Raw genomic sequence first — 22,026 nt, 5'->3', positions numbered from 1 at the left:
AAGCAAGTGGCATCTATGCATGAGGAGGACCACTCCAAAATTCAGGGCATTTCAAAAGAGTAGGACCCCTTTATTTATATGTTGCAATAAATGAGGTATTTATTTTGCAATCTTAAAGCTCAAGGTCGTCGTTTAAGTGGCTATTGGCATGTCCACATTTTTGTCGTAAATAGCACACAAATTCACTCTTTAAATATATAAAAGAAAAAAATATATATAAAGAAAAGGAGTGGGAGATGGGGGAACACCACTCCTCTTATCCCTTTAAAGATGAGGTGAATCTATCATTTGGATTTCTCGAGCTATTTTGGCCCTTCACTCTAGATATGTGTGGATAACACAATGTGACACTCATTTGTGTATGCTCTCTACTATATAAAACCCCCCCTCAAAAATATCTTCCCCTCACGTGTACTTTTTCCGTTTGTTTTCTTTCTTCTATTCCTTTTCTTTATTCTCTTTGTTTTTTCCATAACTAGCTACACGAACACAATGCATGATCACAGTCTTCAATACCCTCTTCCTTGTTTGTATTGCCACCCTTATAGCTATATTAGGATGGTAATATCATATGTTGCACACTTAGTTTACTTTATATATTATTGCCTTGATTATTTTATAGTATAAGCTCCAAATTAATAATAACCTTTGTGCATGGAAAATATTAATGCAGGTTCAAAATCTCATAGAGAGATGCATTCTCTTTCACATGAGCCAAGACCAGTGCGTAAGGGCACTGGCAGAACATGCAGGGATTAAGCCACTTGTTACTGTTACAGGTCCTTATCTTTTTCTCATCACTCGAGTTTTCTGGATAGGTGGCTCTCAAAATAAATGAAAGATAGCACTTGTGTTGTGAAGTCTATGTTACACTTGGTGTTTATCCCGAAGCATGATTGTGTGAGTTAATTTATTTTTGTGTTCCTTTGTGCAGTGTGGAAAGAGTTGCAAAAGGAGAACAAGGAGTTCTTTAGAGCATATTTGCAAGTTACCACTCCCAGGCCATTATTCATGAGTAAGATCTAAACTTCCATGTCCTTTCGAGGATAAAGCTGCGTTAAACTTTTAAACTAAGATGTTTTAAATTTATAAACTAATTATAATTAAAGATTTGTATGCAACTCAACATTAGTTTATGACCATAAATATTTGTATAATTAAGCTTTTATATGTTGTGCATGCAATACCATAAATAAGTTATCTGCAGCATACTGATATCAGTTATTGTTTGTTTCCTTTTTAAGGTAGATGTTTTCAAAGGAGACCAAATTTGGCAAGAAGGAAACACTGGAAATGATTAAGTGAATAATGGCTGAATAATCCTGCAAGGGAAAAGTGAGCTGGGTTACTCAGTCACCATTTAGTTAAAGATGGATCAGGGAAATATTACTGATGACTAATCATAGCCTAAGAAATTTATTAATCAACCTTATTTGGTCAGTATCTCTCTAAGGATTTGAGGATGCAGATCCTCGTTCCAAGCACATATAGTGGCCAATGGTTGTAGTTCTTCAATACTATAGATGCTGTTCTCGAAGCCATTAAAGAAATAAATTGTACCATACTAGTCATTAGCTTGGTGTGTAAGGATGCAACATAACTGGTTGGAATGTTTTACAATTACTTTTTTGTAATTTTCCAAGTTTAGTTGAGATTTCCTTTGTGTGTGTGTGGATGGATCCTTATTAATTTCCAGCATTTTGATTGTAAAGGAAGCTGTCAAAGGTATCATTTGCAGACATTGTATAAATTTGACAGCTGTAAAGTTAATTCAAATGAACCAAACTTAATGATAGAAGCTTGCTTTTGCCTCTATAAGTCTCTCTCTCTCTCTTTCATTTTCTAGTTCCGGACACCATAACTTACACCAAATTACCCTTTTGACAACTTGCACTGGCTGATTGAGTTTGAGAATTTATATTAAAGGACTTTTTACTTAAACCGATAAACGTTTGTGTAATCCGGAAGAATAATGAAGCTGATATGCTCAATCACAAAGGTGTCATGAGTCAAAAGTCAAAACTATCACCAAAAGACACTTTCTTAAGTCTAAAAAGTCTCAAAGATAATAAATGTTTTATAATTTCCCACTCTCTTGGGAACTATGTGTACTCCATCATCATTTACACCCATATGCATGCAAAATGGTTAAATTGTTAAGTAACAATAAGATATGCTAACTAAAAGGAATAAAAAGTCAGAACTGTTAATTACTACTACAAGACAAATTCTAAAGCGCAAAGTCTCAAAGATAGTGAATGTTTTTATAATTTCACACTCTTTTGGGAACCATAATCCATCATTTACATCCATGTAAATGGTTAAATTTTAAAGTCACGATGAGATATGCAATGGAAAAGAAAGAGATAGCAAAGGCGCGCGTAAAGTGAGTGTGAAAAAACAAATTCAATATTCAAGTCTCAAATGTTAGCTATCTATCCTACTCAACTTTTTCATTCCCGAGAGCGTCTTTCTTCATAAGGCAAGCGATGTAGTAGAAACTTTAATGTTAAGACAGAAAATAGATTGTTGTTTTGTGTGTTGAGCCTTCACTCAAAAGGTGTCCTTTCCCAGATAGAATTCCTTGGAGCCTTTCTTCCACGGAAACCTTGGCCTTCTTTATCAACCTGAAAGTTTCAGAAATGAAGTCAAATCATACATACACTCATTACAATGGAAAAGTACTACTATTAGAAACAGGGTAGGCTTACATTACATTACATATACACAGGATAGTAATTAGTCCACATAACGAAGATTGCTATTTTATATTCAATATTGCTGCCTTATTTAGCGAGAGTATAATTTCTTGGTGACCTATAGCATCTAGCATCTCGTTTTAGTAAGTGCAACCAATTGTTTAAGTATTAAGGCCACCATTCGCCTTTAATAAGATCCTTGTAAATCAATTGCTTGTACTATGTGTGCTCCAAATTATAACTATCTAGAGTACTTTTGAATAAATAAACGGCTCTATGTCACATTAATTGGTCATTATCATGATGATAAGTGTTCTCTATTGAATGAATTATTGGAGCATGGTTAAGTACTTGTACTATTTCTCTGTGACATAAAAAGGACCAAGTGACACTATAATAGCATATAACAAAGCAAACAACAAAGAAGCTCCTATTAACAGCAACCTTTAATTTCCTAAAGTAACGTGTTTATTGTTGAATAAACCTCAATTACATCCTTAAAATATTACTCTCTCTAGTCCCAAAAGTAATATATATATATATATATATATATATATATATATATATATATAAAAGAAATCTCCAAGTATATATTAGAAATCATAATATTTATATGGTATTCTAAACATAGAAAACTATCAAATTGGTCCTGAACATTTGTAGAATATATACCAACTTAAGAACTAAACTAATGAATATTCAATACATGGAAAAATTACTTATATAATTTATTACTTTTGAGATTAAATAAGAGAAAAGATAATATTTCAAGGAGTAATGATGGTTGATTAGTTTAATATTACTAAATTTTCATATATTACACAAATCCACTATATTTTCAGTTAATTTTCAACCAATTATGCTTTTTCTACCTCAATTGCATCACGAGGCTCTTGATGGGAGTCCAGATCCACAAGTTGCTCTGTCCCGTTACAGCTGTCTGCTTCTCCATCACTCGGTGACGGAGGGAAATTGGCCCACTAAAATGACCAAAAAATATATATAAAAAAAATAATCAGTATTTATTTATTTTATCTGATAATTAAAAGTACCATTCTTCACGAAATACTCGTGGTTCCATTCAACACTTAATGTTAAGTTACTGTGCAGTTAATTCAGAAACCTTACATTTTTTGCCGCAGTGCTGAAAGCCTCCTTGTGGGCCATGTTAGGGTTTTCAGCCTTAAGCCTTTTAATCTCTTCTCTGCATTGAATTAACATTAACATCAGAATTATTCAAAATTTTAAATTTATGGTCTATAGTCTCTGAACACAACTTTGTGTGATTAAACATTACTTGATGAAACGGTTATAAGCAGATGGTGTTCTTTGTCTCTTCTCTGGAGCTGCAAAGATTACAGTCATAAAAATAGATAATTAAATTTTTAAAACGGAACAAGCATGGTTAACAAAACTTTCTGTAAGCTCAGTGTTAATTATCGCAGTTTAATTTTTTCGTACGTTTATGCACGAAATCGGAAATTTGGGTCACGTTCTCTTCTTCACAATCCGAATTGGTCATTGTGGATGTATTATAGCTGCTCAAACTCTTGTTTGCACCATCTTCTGAAGCACCTTCTTTTGGCTGGAGAAAGGAAATATTCACAAATGCATTTAAAGTTAAAAATCATTAAATAATATTACAAATTTGACCCCATCAAGTAAAAAATAAGGTTGAAATATCTTCTTTTGTTGCTCGAAAATATCACAATTTTATTTATTTATTTTAGTCTTCATAAAAAATTTATTCATTTTTAATCTCTACCCATAACAAAATGATGTAGTTTTAATCCCTTTTCATGCATGTACTAAAAACATGTGTAGTAAGAGACTCAACTACATTAACAAAATGTAGAGATAAAAACATGTGTGGTAAGAGACATGTTATTTCTTTTGTTAAATGTAGAGATAAAGAATAAACTTTTGTAGAAGCTAAAACTAAAAACCGTAATTTTTTTTTCATGGATCAAAAGCATATTTCAAATTAAAAGCAAATATGTGGGTCAATGGACTCACCAACAATTACTACTACTAATGATAAAGAAATAGTTAACAGAGAACTGAAAAGGTAAACAAAGACCTCAAGATGAGTAAGGGAAGCTAGAAGGTGGAAAGGGACCAAGGAAGCTTTCTTCATGTTGACAGAGAGGAGGCTTGTGCAGTGGCCGCATCTCACGGTCACCACTGTTGACAAAATGCTGCATGGAACGCTCACCTGTACCTCACAAAATTGCAAAGTGGAAGCAAAAAGTTGAAGTGTGTGGAAAAAGAAGAATTAAAACCAACACATGGAACTTCAGTACGGCATGCATTACCATTAGTATTGTTGTACAGAATCCACATTGTACGTAGCATATCTGTTCTGGAAGATCAAAGAGGTGGTTCAGTGTTGACATGGCTGTTCTGCAGGGTGAGTGGAAGTGTAATATGAGTGAGTGAGAGAGATTGAAGAATGAAGATGCATGTAGCTCATTTTCCACAAGGAGGAATATTTATAGGTGAAAAGTTGACAGTAGACACTGGTAATCAGCATCTTATCTCCCTTTAATGATTTGAGGTAGGGATACTTAATGGTGATTTAATTTTTATTGCCGGAATGCACTCCAACATTGGTGCTAAGGACGAGGAGAGTTTAAGTTTTTCAACCCTCACTCTTGCTATTTAGGGGTTGAGAGCGAAAATTACAGTCACACCCTTATATAGAAGATCGTTTATATATGATATGGTTTTACCTGTTGCTCCAATATTAATTTGATCCCTTCTCTTTTCCTATTGGCCTATTGGATTTAAAAGTATTACATTTGACCTTTCCAAAGTGAGTAGTTCACTTGGTAAAGAAACTGTAACATTTCAAGCATTAATGAAAAAAAAAAATCAAGAGGGTAGATTTTACATGCATATTATTCCAAACTCCCTACCTCTCCCTAGTAGTACGGTGTGATCTCTTGCTTGTCTTTGGTTTCCCATCTCTTGTCAATTGATGATACACATCGCTTTTGAATTAACAAGAAGTAATTTCTGTGATTTTATTGTTATTATATTTGTGATGCACATATATACAAGTAATAACTACTGTTGATTTTCTCTTCCTTAAAAAGTGAGAGCTCTGTTTATGTGAGCAAAATGCTCAAATTATTACCATTGGTAAAATTTCTCCTTCGGTTGCAGTGGCCCAAAGTTCTATGGTACTTTGCTGAGTGGCTTAAAAGTACTTGTTTGTTTCATGTGTTGTTTTCTCTTTTATTAATTGATACTCCTACCTCTCAAGTCCACTCCTTGTCCTAGATCAAATTCAAAGTGTAGAAAGTTTTCCCCTAGAAGGAAAGAGAAATTTCAGAAGGGTACATCTAGAACAATAGTAGAAGGTAAATAGGCATCTTAGGATTTGTCTTTCGTGAAAGACAGGGTAATTGATCATTGAAAAAGGAATCTCCCAACTTTCGGTGCTCTCTTGGCATTCATGCATCCCTTCTTTCTTATGTTTTTGTTTCACATTGAGGCTAGAGCTTGTTAGCCACTTGTTATTTTGATTCAAACCATTTCTTAATTATGTTTCCTAACTGAATGAAAAAGTGGTGCAAATACAGTAGCTAGTGGCATGAAAATATCAATGCTTTTTTGGATGTGCAAGATGGAAGGCTTGTTATCAGGGATTTGATGAAGATCTTATTCAAAATATCTTTGAAGTGCATAGGATTTGTTTCATGAACTTCATATACAATAGAGGGGAAATTTAATATGAAAATTGCTCTTGTTTTCTTTACTGCAGACAAGTATCATGGGTTAATCCTGTTCCAGGAAGCCAATTCCCACGATCTAGAATGAATGTGGGGCCATTTGTTATCACAAAGGACCAAATTATGTTAAAAGAATCTTTATAAGTCATGTATAATGGTCACGTCCAACAAATAAAATGAATGAAAGTTGTGGGGTTGGTGGGAATCAAGAGCCGCTATATACTTCTCTTTGTTGCTTTGTTTTCTATGTCTATGATCTCATACACACGTATATAGAATACATATCCTTGTTAATTTCTTGAGTACAATATCTTGATGATTATTTTCATTTCACTTTTTCACACTTTGACAATTTGGCTTTACACTAAAGGATGGTCCCTATATGTTACCTGTTCATTTATTGCATGTGCTCGTATGGATCTCAATCTTGTAAAAGCCTCGTGGCTCAAAGAAAAAGAAATAAAAGAACAACCTTGTAAGAGCCAAAAGACAAGTACCCTTGTCAACTTTCATGTTCATTTGGAACTCACCAGTGTGTGTTTGGAACACCTCTTTTATGGAAATGGAAAGAATTTGCTTGAAATGAAAAAAAAAATGATTTTATGAGCATTATCTTTGAGTGTTTCTAAACAATTGAAAATTTCTAAAAATATTTATTACAAATATTCAATAAAATAAATACCTTCCTCCGTCAATTTTTTTAAGTCCTGTTTGTTTGCTATTTTAAAAAACAATATTGGTTGTCCCTTCATCACATTTCAAAGAGTTTGTATAATATAACACATTTTATTTTCTAAGAAAATTATTCTAGGCACTTGAATAGAACACTTTGAAGAAGAGGCCAAGGAAACATCTCTAAGTTGTTTCTATTTAGTTTTTTATAAAGTTATTGTTTCGGGAATAATTTCTAAAACTTAATATAATTTGAATGAAAATTAAATTTGATTGTTAAGGATGTAAAATTATTAGAAGATGGTTTATTTAGAAGAAAAAAAGTGAAAAGTGAATCTAATAAGCTATTAGTTTTTTTATTTTATTAAAGCTCTTAATTTTAATTTTTAAAACCAACGTAAATAGATGTTAACAAAACCCTTTTAAATTAAGTAACCATACCATTCGTGCTGTCTATTTGCAGTTAACTTTATAAGAAAAACAGCATAATAGCATAAGTGGTTACATTCTCTGCTCTCCCAATGTAAAACAAGAAAAAACAATAGAGAGAAAAATATTCGTTTATTTATTTTTATTCGCAATTAAATTCGTATTTATACTTGATAGTGTGCAATTTTTTTGGCATAGAAACTAAACTCAGATAAAAATGGTATGAAAGAGTTCTATACAACTAAGTACAATTTTTCTCGGGAGGGATCAAGCTGCAATTAGTAGATCGATATCCTTTGCTTATAAATCTATCTGAAGATGGCATAAAATATATCATCTGTTTGGTGGGATTAGCATGTGAATAACTTAACTCCCCTCAAAAGTTGTTCTTCCACATAAGGTAAACCTTGACTTGAAGTCCTTTCACTCACGGCCGGAAACTTTTGCTTTGTACATGGAAGAATCTGATAAAAACTGTTAAGCGGAAAGCCATGCACACCCATTTCAGGGAATAAATCAATTACTATATAGCTACGCAGTAATTAAATTGAGATTTTGACACATATCAGAACCCATAAAATACATTACCTCATTATTGTGGGATGTAAAAGTGAATCAATTAAGTGATCAATATCAAGAAAGAGACTGGCATAACATTTGAAGTTTTGAACTGATGAGTGAGGGGATCAACTAACATCAAATCATTAAACCATGTGATCATGACACATTGAGGTGTCACTGTTGTCAATTAAGGTAGGGTCTCTGAAGTTTCTGGCTACTCTGTAAGCAGTTATTCATCACTTCGTTTGATGTATTCGGTCACCAAGGTATTCATGCATTTCAATGCATGGTAATGAAATAACATTTTTTTTTGTGGACAGAAAATAACATTGTTTGGAGGCATGAAGTTTGTCTTAATTTTTCTCTAACTAATGTTTTGCTTTATTATATGAAGTTGTAAATGCTTAGACTACACAAGATGCGGCTTTTCTATCATTTTGGTTTTTTTATAAAAAAAAACTATTTACTATTTTTGGTGGGTCAAAAAATTATATATTTATCAATATGAGTGATTTATGTCACGTTGAATGTTGGTGACAATAGTCAACAGTATTCCACCCACAAGGCATCACCCTAATTTGTCACCTTTTCAGGTGGACTGTCAAAATGGGTAGCATCACGCTGGTTCACTCTGTTAAGCGCCATCCTATGTGTTGTTTTCAATGGAAATTCACTTTCCAATGAACATGAACAAGTAGCGCAATACTGTTGACCGCCACAAGAAGTGTCATCTTATTCGTTGTCATCAACTTTTATAATTTTTAGGGTTTAGGGTTTGTGTTTAAAAATTGTAATATTTAAGTAATTGTTTTTATTTGGTGTTTAGGTTTTTGGTTTAGTGATTAGGGTTATGATTAACTACAATAATATGTTAACTATCATGTAAACCAATTTATATATATATATATATATATATATATATATATATATATATATATATATATTAGAAAAATACAGAGATAATTCAATCTAAGCTATCATTGAGAAGAAACAAACTTAGTTGAGGTCTTGAGGACAAGGAAGATCCCAAATCACCAAGGGTTGAGATTGACGAACTATGAAGTTAGCTAAATTGAGCTATCTTATTGGTTTCTCTATTAACACACAAGGTAAATGAACTGACTACTAGGGATCCAGGAGTTGTAAAATACTGCTCACAAAAACTTCATGCTTATGAGAAGAAGGACAATAATTACTTCCTCTATTTTAAATTATTTTTTTTATACAACAATTATAATGAGAAGAATGAAATATGTGGTAAACGAACATATAGTCCATGTCACACACAATGCATTAAGGTTTTCAACATGTGCAAAATACCCCCTTCATTAATTTTATGTTAAAATTTGACAGTGATTAACATACAACTAACTAGCTTCCATATGTCAATGCTGTAAAAACAAAATAGCTTCCATATGTCAAAAAAAAAAAAAAACTAACTAGCTTCCGAAATTATCCCTAGGAGAAAAAAAATGTAAACTCGTCCATGTTTTATATTTATTTATTAAAATTTAACAAATTCATCACTGCAGGGGTAACATATGACTCATTTTATTTTAAAATTATTCTTACTGCAACATCCCAACTTTTGTAATCTAGATTAAAAAGAATTGTTATTTATAAATAAATAAAGTTTTAGAAAAATGATCAGATTTTATAAATAAATAAATAAGGAGATATAATTATTAATTAAAATAATGATTTGAGAGAAAATAAAAAGGGTATTTCATTTATTTGTTTGATAGAAAATAAAATAGAGTTTGTTTTTATAAAATAAATAAATAAATAAATATAGAGCAAATAATAGGCTGATTATCCTAGGTATAAATATAGAATATTTCATTTATTCATTTTCGTTTTTCCCCTTCTCCTCTCAAAATCTTTTCTTTTTCCCGCAGTCCACCAAACTTATCTTAGAAAAACGACGATCTCGGGCGCATTCACCGTTGGATCGTCGCGTAATTTGAGCACCACGTTTGCAACCCAATTCCGAGCATTTTCACCGTTGGGAATTTCGATATTATATCTGAGCTTAGAGGAAAACCCTTCGCATGGTAGCCTTTTATTTTCCCACAAAAACCCAAAATTGTCTCGGTAAAACTACGATCCCGGTTTCGTTAACCGTTGATTTTCATGAAATTTGGATATGTTGTTCTAAATTCAATTGCGCACACTTTAACCGTTGGGATTTTTGAGATAATATTTGTGGAAGGAGAAAAAGGAATCGCATGAAGACAGTATAAGTGGAGGTTTCAATCTCTTCTCCGTCTCTCTGACATTTGGGAATTCTATTGGAGCAGTCTGAGGAATAACTGGAGGAATCTCAGGGAACCGCTAGAGATGTTACTATCGTTAGCTAAAGACACGTGAGTCCGCTCAGAGGTAAGGGATGAGTTTATTGCAATTGGAGGTTAGAATGAACATGTGTAGGGATCCTTAGAGAACTAAATTTGAGTTTATTTTGGGATGTTTATTGAATTATTATTTTTCTTTATGATTATGAATACAATATTATTGTGTTCTATGTACCAATTGATGTCCTGATGAGAATTGATTGATAAACTTGAGTGCTCTTGATGTCTTTGTGTTAACCCATGATTTTGATACAATTGTGAGGAACTATTTCAGAGATTTTACATTCCATGTTGTGATAAAATCTTTTGTATAAATTGTTATGTTGAGGTTATGAAATGATGATTCAAACTGTGAGTATGTGATAAATTGAACATGTGACGGATGATGAAATACATGTGTATTGAGATGAGATGTGTGTATTGAGTTGTGAACTATAAACTGTGCAATCACACAATTGTAAGACCCTTTAAGGGCGACGAGTATTGTAGGAACCTGACGAGTTAAAATGATTTTGAAAACAATTGAGTAGATGTGTGTATTGCATAGTTCATAGGTAAAGTGTATATGATTCATGAGGTGTGATAACATGTTAAATTGAGATTATACCATTGTGATTGGGATTAAGTGTATGTGATAAATTGAGTATGTATATGATTGAGATATATATGTGCATTGAGTTGTGAACTATGAATTGTACAATCACACGATCATAAGTCCCTTCAAGGGCGACGAGTTAATGCTAAGTCCCTTTTAGGGCAACGAGTTGATGTTAAGTCTCTTTTAGGGCGACGAGTTGATGCTAAGTCCCTTTTTGGGCGACGAGTTAATGTTAAGTCCCTTTAAGGGCGACGAGTTAATGATAAGACCCTTAAAGGGCGACGAGTTAAAATTATTTTGAGAATAATTGAGGAGTCGTGTGTTTTGTACAGTTCATAGATAGAGTCTGTGGGCTAAAATGTTTTCTGGGTTGGACCTAAATCAGGAGGGAGAGGCCCTAACGGACTCTTCGGAGTGTAGGCCTTGGGGGTCACATGGTTTGAGTGTTCCTTTAAGCCTATGTTGATCCCATATGATTGGAACATTCTCGCAAAACACTATGACCCTGACTGGGCTCCCTATGATATTACCTAGTGAGAGTGACTTGACTTACTATTGTGTGGTTTGTCTTGTCATGTACTCCTAGGCGCCCGACGAGGTTTTTCACTAGCATGGTACCACATTGCATATAGGCTTGAGTCTTAGCATAACTGTTGCATACGCTTGCTAATTGTTTATTATGAAATTGATGTGTTATTATGTCTTGATCGGAGTGTGTGATTCTTGTGTATTGTGATTGATGATTGAAAAGTGTGATTGATGAATGACAAAGTGATGAAATAGTGTGAGATATGCTAAGTAAATTGTATTTGGCTACTATATGTTGTGTTGTTTCTCTCTAGTAGTTAGAAATGTGATAACTCACTCTCGGTTTACTGTTTGTGTTTGGATCCTGTGATGATCTTGAACTTTGTATTCGGGGGAGCAGATGAATAGGTGGATGACTATGAAGAACCTCATGCTAGAGGACACAGGAACACCACACTCTGATAGGATGTGACATTAGGATATATGTTCTATATTAATTGTATGAAACTTAGATGGTCTTCTTTGAGCCGAGATGACTTTATTATTTATTTGGACATGTTTGAATATGATGTAGAAGAAAGTGAATGTGAGCCTTTTACCCATTTGAAAGGCTTGTATTTAAAAATGTTTTAAAAATAATTTTAATTAATATTTGAATTTTTATTCCTTTATTAATATATATGTGAGGGGTAGAGGGTGTCACACTTCCCACTCATATTGTCTCCCTCGTCACCCCTTTTTCACCCAAAATATTTTACCTCTAATACTTTTATCGTAACCCGTCAACACTCATTGCTATATATTGCATGAAATTAAATCGAAGATGCATTTATATTTTTTTTTAATTTAGGAATTTAATTAAAATTGTCCAAAAAAGTTCGCACCTGCATTATTATGTGTTGAACGTAAATATTTTAAATTACTTATATGGATTTGCTAAACATTTACCCACCTATTTTTTTAAAAAAAGAATTTGTTATAATATGTGAATGTACCATTAAAATGGATATATTTTAATAAAATCTACAAATATTTATCAACTACACTTATCGTTTTAAAAAGAGAAGTATGATAGCAACTTATATTTTAGATAAATTTTAAGACAATTATAGTTATTATTTGGTAACACACTCTAAAAAAATAAGTGGGTGAGTATTAGCCGTTGGTCATGGTGGCTGAGTAATACGAGCGACAAAGCAAGAGTTAGACCAGAAATGTGTGTTAGATACACTGTTTTTAAGGATTTGTCCGCACAGTATGTTAATCCCCGATGATATAATAAGCCCTTCCTATCATGAATAAGAAACAGAAATTCGCAAGAAAAATAAAAGAGAGAGAAAAGAAGACAAAGATGTTATTTGTTTTTGGTGTGTAAAACTGATGGTATATAGCGGTATTTATAGGAATGAAGAAGATAAATGACTATTAAAAGTTTTAAATATAAAATGGTGAGTGTTTGATATTTGAATATAACAACTTGATTAGTATTTTTCTTCCAATATTATATGTCTCATATTCAAGTTTAATATTTGAATATAACAACTTGATTAAGGGACTTGTTATGTTATATGTCAATTTATATTTTTTATTTTCAATATAATTTCTCATTGAAGACTCCATGTTTATGTTTAATCAATGTCCAATTCAATTGTTAGCTAGCATTTTCTCAAAGCTAAGCCTTAATTAGTATTGAGCATTTTTTTTTTTTTTTGAGTCCTGGTGGGTGTGATTTGAATGGCCACCGTCCATGCTCCTCATTTACTCACCTCACGGTTGTCGTTTAATAGAAACAGTCAAACAAAGGGTGAGGCACGCACGCAGTTGCGTCACTTCAAAAACCGTCCAATGACTAATTGTCCCGCGCCTACACCTTATCCTACTCACACAACAAATTCATCAGTGGTATTATCATAAATATTTCCATCATCCAGTGGCAATTTTTACTTTACACGTCACAATAATAATGCCACAGGAGCAACCCCTCTTCTCTCTTTCTTTCTTCTTTTTCTTCAACATTGCTAAGTTAAAATAAAAATAAAAAGTCATCAAACTAAGCTTCTAACTTCTAAGTCACAGCAAAGCAGTGGCGTGAATTCCCAGGTGCCCTTCATTCTGTTTGGTTTTCTCTGTTCTTTTTGTTTAGCAAGATACAGTTGGTGGTAGGTGATGTTCAACTGGAATGATCGTTTCCTACACAACATGCACTTATGTTATTTTGTATGTCATATTTATGTTTTTTATTATTTTTCTAAATCATATTCTATTTTTCTTTATTTCAATGTTATATTATTTTTCTAGTATTAGTGGAAGGATAGCTGCTTAGGTAATTGCCCTTTTTGGAATGGATGATTATGGTTTGATTAAACCGGTTTGAAAATTAATCTATACATGTATTTTATTGCATATGGCTAAGGAGGAGCTATATGCTATTTTGAGGAGTACAAGGAGCATGTTTGTGAATGATTTATTTAAGTCAACGGAATTGGTAAATCTGTGGTTTTCTACAATGATTGGTAGTTAGGACTTAAGAACTTCACTGATAGAGATTGAGGAGTTTGGCTGTTGATTTTGTGTTGTTATAGAAATTTTGTTTCATGATCATTTATCAACCACTATGCTTTGCTTTTGAAGTTTTTTTTGGCATTCATCAATTACTGGCATATTTTACTGTAGGCAATTACTGAATCATGTAAATGGCATTTCTTTGCAGGGGCAAACACAAAAAAAACAGGTTTGTTATTAAGATTTATCGAAAATTGGAAACTGCATCAGAATTCAGAACGAGGAGATGGGATCTGAAGGGCCAAGGGCCATTACTATTCATGTAACAGGATTTAAAAAGTTTCAAGGGGTTCCTGAAAACCCTACAGAAGCCATTGTGAATAATCTGAAGGAGTATGTTGAAAGGAGAGGCCTTCCTGCTGGTGTTACTCTTGGGAGTTGCACTGTGCTTGATGTGGCTGGGGATGGTGCACTTCCCCAGCTATATCAGACCATGGAATCTGCTATCTCCAAAACAGATAGTGTGAGCAATGCAAATGTTGTATGGGTTAGTTTTTTGTCCCACTTAGCTTCTTGTAACATTAGATCTCAAATTCTCATTTGAATTGTTGATCAAGGTTTGCCATTATAAATGTAATTAATAGTATTATGCAGAAGTTTAAAGTTATCATTTTGAGAAGATGCACTTGCTTTAGAAAGAAAGTCTCTACCTTTTCAATTAAACTATTCAAGTATACAGCCTATTAGCATTTATTGGACTTGAAGAGTAGTTATATTAGCCTTAGAAGTGGAGTCTCCATTCCATGCCAATGAGGCCATGTAATCTGCATTTTGTTTTCATTATCACATTAATGCCTGCAGTTGCTGCAGACAAGGTAGCACATTGACTGAATGAGAAATTTTTTTGCTTCATTATAATTGATACATTTGTTTGGTGTTATCTTGTTTCTCTCCATCTGTTGCAAGCTAACCTTGTTTTTATAGTGAAAGTATATGACAATAGTTGATGAGTCTTTTTATCAATGCGAAACCAATTTTCAGTAGATATTTGAATAAAAGATATTGTTAAGGATGCATTTTTATGATTTCATTCTTATGCTTCAGCTTCACTTGGGGGTGAATAGTGGAGCTGTAAGGTTTGCCATTGAGCATCAGGCAGCAAATGAGGCCACTTTCCGCTGTCCAGATGAGTTAGGATGGCAACCTCAGGTGAGTCATGATTCTGCTTTTATATTTTTTTTATTGTGAAAGCTACAGAATTTTCCTTTACATTTTGAAGAATGAAAAGTACTCCTATATGTTCTGCATATCCTAAATTCATCTTTTGTTTTTCAATTTTCTTTCGCAGCAACTACCAATAGTCCTTGAGGATGGAGGAATTTCTCAAACCAGAAAGGTAAATTGCATTAAGTTGTAATTTATTGGACAAGTTCCAATTAAAATTATAGGGTTTTGTAGTAATGAAACAAGAAGACTATTGACATCATTAGATCTTGCCATAAAGTGGTAAAAGCTGAAGAAAACTTGTATTTATTTCTTGATGTTGATTTAACCCATTGAAGGGAATTCTTTCCTCAGTCCTCCATCCCGTCCTAGAAGGAATTAAAAGATACAAAGAGCAAATGAGTAAAAGGGAGACAAGCAAAACACAGTTTTATACAGAGTTGTGTTTGATTGCTTTGTGGTTATAGTCTCCTATGTCTAGAGTTCATTAACAAATCAAATGTTCAAAATTGATGGAAAGTTTCCTTACCAGAGGAACTCACAAAAGATTGCCTTGATCCTGTCTCTCATTCACAAACTGATAAAGAGGGAAGAGAGTGTTGTCTCTCATACTTGCATGCTATTGTACCAATGCTATGAATTTTCAATTTAATGAAGTTAACAATTAACACCAGCTATGACTTTTTTGTTTCTTGTTTTTCCTTGCTAACTTCTTACCAATTGTTTGCTGAAGACTTCTATGCACGTTGATGCAATCTTGAAATCCTTGAAGAAGGGAGCTTATGACGTGATGATATCAGGCAATGCAGGACGCTTTGTGTGCAACTATGTGTATTACCACTCCCTCCGATTTGCGGAACAGAAGGGTAACAAGTCTCTATTTGTCCATGTTCCCCTATTTGCAAGAATTGATCAAGAAACCCAGATGCGGTTTACAGCCTCTCTTTTGGATGCCATTGCTTCTGCATGTTAATGCAATACTGAATATGTTTACAAGGATTGCCATGTCCACTTGTATATCATCTGTCTCAAAGAGCAATGTAATTATAAAGCAATCTATGAATGAATGAACTGCAGAGTTCTTTTTTCTTTTCTTTTGGTAAGATGAGACTTTTACCATTCATAGCACGTCTTTAATGTATAATGCGTCCATACGTCTTAAACTCTACAAAAATTTCCTGGAAATTGCTGAAAATTTGGATCATTGTTAATATTTGGGTGTTATGCTAATGTTTTAAATGCTTTGTAACCAAGTTTCACACCCCCACTATGTAGTTCAATGCAGTTCTATACAACACCTAGGAATAGGATGGTCTATACTCTAGACATTTATTCTATTGGAAGGAAGCAGAATGATTTTGGTTAGCTATGCCCTTTAAAATGTGAATGTTATGGAAAGGCATAGGTTGGTACTAAAGTTAGCATATGTGGGGATTGTCTTCCAAGCACGGTAAAGGATCATCAACTTTTTGTGGTGTGTTGCATTTAAGCTTTTTTTTTAAAAAAAAAAAAATTGTGGTTTCCATAAGGAAATAACTTGCAAAGTTGGAAACTTTGCAACTGATAATGGAATTTTTTTTACAAGTAATAAGTGTTGAAATTTATATAATTAACAGTTTATATGCGTACACTTTTAGATTAAAAGTTTTTATAGTAACAATTAGTTAAAAAAAATTGGGAAGACAAAAAAATATTATTTTAAAGATAATTTTATAAAAATCAACAAATTTATATTAATAGTTTGTGATTGAACAATATTTAAAAAAGATATGCTCAAATTACATATATTATTTATTCTATAATTAATTGTGTCAACTAATTTCATGAATAAATTTACAATGTCATTTGTCCAAAAATAATAATTTGGCTTAGCGTAATTTTTCAAAATTCTTCCAAAGATATACATGGGAATTACTTTGATACTTGATAGTCATTTTCTTTAAGAGTATTGATTGTGTCACTTCGTCCACTACTACAAAAAGTACATTTAACATTAGCAGATTTACATCAGTTTTCTACAAAACCAATGTTAAGCTAAACACAGTGGCATATTTGTAAATAATGTATATTCCTTAACATTGATTTTTCGGAAAGCCAATGTTAATTAAAAGACATTAACATCAGTTTTTGAAAAACCGATGTTAAAACCATTAGTTAACATCGGTTTTTGAAAAACCGATGTTAACATATCATACGATAACATCGGTTTTTCGGAAAAATCGATGTTAACATGTTTTAATTAACATCGGTTTTTGAAAAACCAATGTTAAGGTATGATATGTTAACATCGGTTTTTTTTTCTTCAGAAAACCGATGTTAACGTTAACATCATTGGATTAACATCGGTTTTTGATTGAAAACCGATGTTAGACTTATATTTCAAAATATCAGAACCCGAGCCATACTACTTTCCTCGCGCTCTGTTCTTCGCTTGTTCTTCTTCTTCTTCGCGACTGTGAGTACATCTTCTTCAGCTTCTTTGTACAGCTTCTTCAAAACCATGACACGTTGCCACGCTACCTAGGTACAACTTCTTCTTCTTCTTTTTTGTAACCACAAGGACCTTAGTCTTTGTTGTCTTTTTCTTCTTCTTCTTCTTTGTTTCTTTGTTTGGAGAACTTGTGCTCACTGCAAGGATGTTTGTTTGTATGTGTTGTAAGGAGTTGGTTTGTGGAAGTCATGCTTGCAGCAAGGATTAGGTTTTTGCTCACAAGGTGTCATTTTGAGTGAGGTAAATTGTTTCATGTCTAAGCTTCATTTCGTCTAACCTACTAGGTCTGTGTTGTTTCGGTTAACCTTAGGTACATTTCGTGGTGACCTGATCGAGGTACGAGGAAAGCTTCATGTCTTCACGCCATTGTTTTAGATCTCATTGCCATTGTCACTGTTTGGGTTCGAGGTAAGCTTGGTCCCTGTGCCTTTGTACATCTTCAAGTTGTTTGGACTTAATCTCTAGTTGCCTTTTTGTTTTCAATGTATTTGGTTCAAGAGTTGTTGTAGTTTTGATTCATTCTGATTTGTAATAAGCCTGAGCTCTTGATTGCATTTCTGGGGCATACTTACATTCAGTTTTGTGATCATGCATGTAGCGTTCCATTCCTTCATAGTTTATTTTGCCTATTTTAAGTTTGAAGATTGAGACTTTAAAGTGTTAAAGAGATTAAGGACATGTTATAGTTAGTAGTGTTTCTTAATTTGCTTAATTCATTACAATCTCGATCATCTCTTGTATCGCTATCAACCAGTCTTTTCCTTTTCTATATTCAGTTTTTATACTTCAAGAACTCCTTTCAAATAATTTTAAAGGTTTGGTTTTAGTGAGTATAGAGTAAACAGGAAGCTAACTCTTCATTTTCAACACCTATTCTCAAGAAGTTCAGCAGTGTAGTCCTAATTAACAAGCTTTGAATATCTAGAACCTATTCTAGTATACATGTTCCATTTTGCCTATATATGCAGTCCCCAATTATGCAGAAAAGGTTATTTATCTCATAGTTTAGTGTGACCAAGCTAAGAAGTGATAACAGAATAAGACTTCATTTAAAATTAAGTATTAGTCACATGTTACGTTCTATAGTGCAACCTTATCATTCCCTCACTAACATAGTACCAACCTTACCTACTAGTCACCACTAAGCCTTATAAACATAGAATTATGCACAAAAATGGTATCTAGTGCCTTGATTCAGTACCATACGTTGATTACAGAAAGATATGCTAAGTCCCTGTGGCTTTTGCTTACACTTACTAATATCTAACCATGCCATACTCATCCTAAATGACACCATATGTGGCCCTATAGTTCTATCTGTTTTAAGACCCACCATTATGAAGAAAACAAGTGATAACACCACAAGCTAAGAAAAATACACATCCTTGGTTGTAACAACCAAGGATCCAAACCAAGCACACACACGTCACAACCAGCAAATACTTGAAACCCATGTTCTCAACTCATTTGGTAATTAAACACGTTAAAGACATTTTCAGCAGAAACAATGTAGAATAAGCTACTTAATAATCATAAACAACCAATAAATATTTATCTACTCTCTATGTCTTTAGTTCTACAAATGAAGTCACCAATCTAATAGTCTGATATGTAATATTAATAGAGATAAACTTGAAAAAGAAAAAATGATAGTTGATAGCAATGATTCTTAAAGCAAGGGTATTGAGAATGAGTTACGTTATAGTGCAGTGCAGGCATGAAACTACAACACATAGGTGTAACATACCATTCATATATAACTGTAACCATGATACGGTTCCTTGCTATCGAATATTTAATTTATTTGTTATCATTAGACACATGAGATGGTGAAACTTGTATCTAGGCATGCTGTCTTATTTCCAATCATATATGGTTGTATGATATTAATTTCATGCTGGCATTTCAGGTTAGAAGTGGTATTATTTAAAATTATTGGTTTTGTGGGTGTTCAGTATGATTTGACAAGTCATAGGTCTTGAATAATGTGAATATGTTCTTTGCTCAATTATATTTGGGGATGCCTTAGGTGTTGAAATTGGGGATGCCTTAGAAGTAGGTAGCATTGATTTCTTCTTAGTCTTGGCTGCATTGCTACCCTTACTCACAGACTTAACCTGTCCAAAATAGATGATGAGAAATTAAAAACCAGGCTAACCAAATACCCAACCTTTAAGAAAGAACATTAATGTGATGGATATATGAATTAAAGCAAACCTTAGATTCCTTTGGATGATTCAATTTCACATCTTTTACTTCAACTTCTGAAGCCTTTCTTGTCTCCTTGTACAAAACATGTGAAATTTCCTTCACATCTTCAGCTTCAATGTTGTTGTTAGGACTTTCCACTTGTTTCTTGCATACATTTTCAGGTTCATCTATCTGGTAGGAACTATGTCATCTACTTTCCAATTCCTTGTTCTGTACCTGAACTGATGAACTTTGGTAATCCCTTGAAACTGCAAATTCCTCCTCATATTCATTAACATGAGTCCTATGGATCTCACCAACAGAACTGGTTTCATGCTTAACCCCTTCACTAGAACCTTAAGTGTTGTTGGATATATCATGTTCTGCATCAGTGTTACCACTCAGATCTATTCCACTATGTTCTTCTAATCCGAAAGAATCTTTCTCTCTTTGCTTCTCCTGAGCCAGCAATTCGGCTTTCCGGGCGACAACCTTCTTGGAATGAGCTCCAAAGTAGGCTTTCTTCTGGGCCACTGATCTAGGTGTGGCACACTTCTCAACCTCTTCCAAGTACTTGTTAGGAGAGAATGAGGACCATCTCTCCTAAGACAAGGAATTGTTCTCAAATCTACCAAACGAAATAGACAATTGCAAAGCAGGATTGGAAGCAGCAGCACCCTCTCCCATCTGCTTCAACATCGGGGGAAAAAAAACTTGTGTGCATAATTGAAGACAACCAACACAAGAAGACAACTCACAAACAACACCAAAAAGTACACAGGATTTTAATAGTCATAAATTGGGATATGTGATCCAAATCCAAGTCCAAGACCAACCATAGAGCAAGACAGATTTGCAAGGAACAAATAATAATAGTAATGAAAAAAGAAATCAATTTCTAATCTGAAACAACCTTATGAATAATGGGGTTTACCTTCTTATCTTCAAACACTTTTGTATCCACAAGAAATTCACCCATGAAAGTAAATTAGTACTTAGACACAGCCCCAAAGACACACGAAAGCAATGCACAGTGTAGCCTGTAAAGAAGCAATTGGGGAATAATCATTCCTGGATATCTCACTGAAAATACCAGGAGTAAAATTCTCACAATGGGATAAAAAGAAAGAGTCTTGAAAATAATTATGCAGCAAATGATGAGTAAGGGAATAGCAGGGACATGTGCATGTGGATTTTGGAGGGAGAAAATATCAGAATATGATAATACTCTTTTTTTTCCTTCTTTTCCTTTACATCAATTTCTACTTCACTTTTTCTATAGTAACAACACCCTTTGTCTGCTTCTGGTACTCGAGGAAACTTCTAAGATGAAAAATTCAATCATAAACAAACCAATATCCCCCAAAAGCAAGAGCTTCATATATAACCGTGATTGCATTCCTAAAGAAGAGTTAACTTTTAATGGTAATAAGTACCAGCCTCTAATTCAATCATATATGGCAATTCTCTGATCCCCAGCTACACAATATCCAGTTAAAGGAACAAGATTGGGGTGCTTGATTCTACCAAGAAATTATAGGTCTCTTGCAGCCTCTTCATCTGTCAATGTAGAACCAGCAACCAAAACTAGATGTGGAATTAGAGGTTGTTTATTTCCAGCTGCAATAGACTGAATAATATCATCCTGTTTCTGCTGCTTTTCTTTAATTTCTTTAATCTCAGTAACCAAAGTTGTATACAAAGGTATACTAAGCATAAGAAAACATATACAACAACTTCTTTTATCTATTTAACTTTGGAAACAAATGTTGTCATTTGAAATAATCAACAAAAAATACCTACGCGTACAAGTGTATGATTTGTGACCTTGGACAAGAGTCATTTCAGCAAGCACATGCCCCTGTGTATGAAGGATTACAGAGTGACTCAAAGAAGCCTTTGTATCCGGGGTGCAAAAATTCCTTGACTCTATTGTCGACGGTGTTAAGTCTGGTTAATGTCAAGGCCAGATATGGGTGAAGTGACAAAAGCTTTAGTTCACTGCTTCAAGTAGTGCATGATCTGCTTCTAGAGGAAAACA

General features: G+C 33.5%; 3 protein-coding genes and 1 pseudogene across 6 annotated transcripts; 2 read left to right on the top strand and 2 right to left on the bottom strand.

The window, feature by feature from the left end:
- Positions 1–308: 308 nt before the first annotated feature.
- Positions 309–1,795, top strand: LOC100784875 (uncharacterized). Of its 2 annotated transcripts, none has more exons than XM_014770341.3 (4): positions 309–561; positions 674–779; positions 935–1,015; positions 1,249–1,795. In XM_014770341.3, exons 1-4 carry the CDS (start codon positions 493–495, stop codon positions 1,299–1,301), a joined length of 309 nt encoding a protein of 102 aa, XP_014625827.1. In that variant the 5' UTR covers positions 309–492; the 3' UTR covers positions 1,302–1,795. The 2 variants fall into 2 exon arrangements, with proteins under 2 accessions (XP_014625827.1, XP_003552028.1); XM_003551980.5 differs by having other exon boundaries at positions 1,245–1,795.
- Positions 1,796–2,117: 322 nt separating this feature from the next.
- Positions 2,118–5,278, bottom strand: LOC100807136 (protein YABBY17). The gene is made up of 7 exons (XM_003551162.4): positions 5,015–5,278; positions 4,780–4,914; positions 4,161–4,284; positions 3,997–4,045; positions 3,828–3,903; positions 3,572–3,679; positions 2,118–2,627 (listed from the first exon to the last, which is right to left on the bottom strand). Exons 1-7 carry the CDS (start codon positions 5,093–5,095, stop codon positions 2,550–2,552), a joined length of 651 nt encoding a protein of 216 aa, XP_003551210.1. The 5' UTR covers positions 5,096–5,278; the 3' UTR covers positions 2,118–2,549.
- An 8,209-nt stretch (positions 5,279–13,487) lies between these two features.
- On the top strand, positions 13,488–16,496 carry LOC100784344 (pyrrolidone-carboxylate peptidase-like). Of its 3 annotated transcripts, none has more exons than XM_006601734.4 (5): positions 13,488–13,737; positions 14,289–14,627; positions 15,185–15,289; positions 15,429–15,476; positions 16,038–16,394. In XM_006601734.4, exons 2-5 carry the CDS (start codon positions 14,367–14,369, stop codon positions 16,275–16,277), a joined length of 654 nt encoding a protein of 217 aa, XP_006601797.1. In that variant the 5' UTR covers positions 13,488–13,737; positions 14,289–14,366; the 3' UTR covers positions 16,278–16,394. The 3 variants fall into 3 exon arrangements, with proteins under 3 accessions (XP_006601797.1, XP_006601796.1, NP_001242752.2); XM_006601733.4 differs by having other exon boundaries at positions 13,488–13,795; NM_001255823.3 differs by having other exon boundaries at positions 13,524–13,678; positions 16,038–16,496.
- A 1,187-nt stretch (positions 16,497–17,683) lies between these two features.
- LOC100806597 (protein WVD2-like 7) lies at positions 17,684–20,684 on the bottom strand (annotated as a pseudogene).
- Positions 20,685–22,026: the final 1,342 nt, after the last annotated feature.

This window comes from Glycine max, chromosome 18 (genome assembly GCF_000004515.6).
Source record: "Glycine max cultivar Williams 82 chromosome 18, Glycine_max_v4.0, whole genome shotgun sequence".
NCBI classification, from domain to species: Eukaryota; Viridiplantae; Streptophyta; class Magnoliopsida; order Fabales; family Fabaceae; genus Glycine; species Glycine max.
The sequence above is the reverse complement of the archived record's forward strand: the minus strand, read 5'-3'. Positions and strand labels throughout refer to the sequence as shown.

Bases quoted from the DNA above. Each gene is read 5' to 3' on its own strand.
- LOC100784875 (XM_014770341.3), top strand. From the start codon at position 493: ATGCATGATCACAGTCTTCAATACCCTCTTCCTTGTTTGTATTGCCAC. The intron at 562-673 runs GTAATATCATAT...ATATTAATGCAG, and splicing joins CTTATAGCTATATTAGGATG to GTTCAAAATCTCATAGAGAG. The intron at 780-934 runs GTCCTTATCTTT...TCCTTTGTGCAG, and splicing joins GCCACTTGTTACTGTTACAG to TGTGGAAAGAGTTGCAAAAG.
- LOC100807136 (XM_003551162.4), bottom strand. From the start codon at position 5,095: ATGTCAACACTGAACCACCTCTTTGATCTTCCAGAACAGATATGCTAC. The intron at 3,680-3,827 runs GTAAGGTTTCTG...TGGTCATTTTAG, and splicing joins TCAGCACTGCGGCAAAAAAT to TGGGCCAATTTCCCTCCGTC. The intron at 2,628-3,571 runs GTAGAAAAAGCA...TGAAACTTTCAG, and splicing joins AGCCTCGTGATGCAATTGAG to GTTGATAAAGAAGGCCAAGG.
- LOC100784344 (NM_001255823.3), top strand. From the start codon at position 14,367: ATGGGATCTGAAGGGCCAAGGGCCATTACTATTCATGTAACAGGATTT. The intron at 14,628-15,184 runs GTTAGTTTTTTG...CTTATGCTTCAG, and splicing joins GCAATGCAAATGTTGTATGG to CTTCACTTGGGGGTGAATAG. The intron at 15,290-15,428 runs GTGAGTCATGAT...TTTCTTTCGCAG, and splicing joins AGTTAGGATGGCAACCTCAG to CAACTACCAATAGTCCTTGA.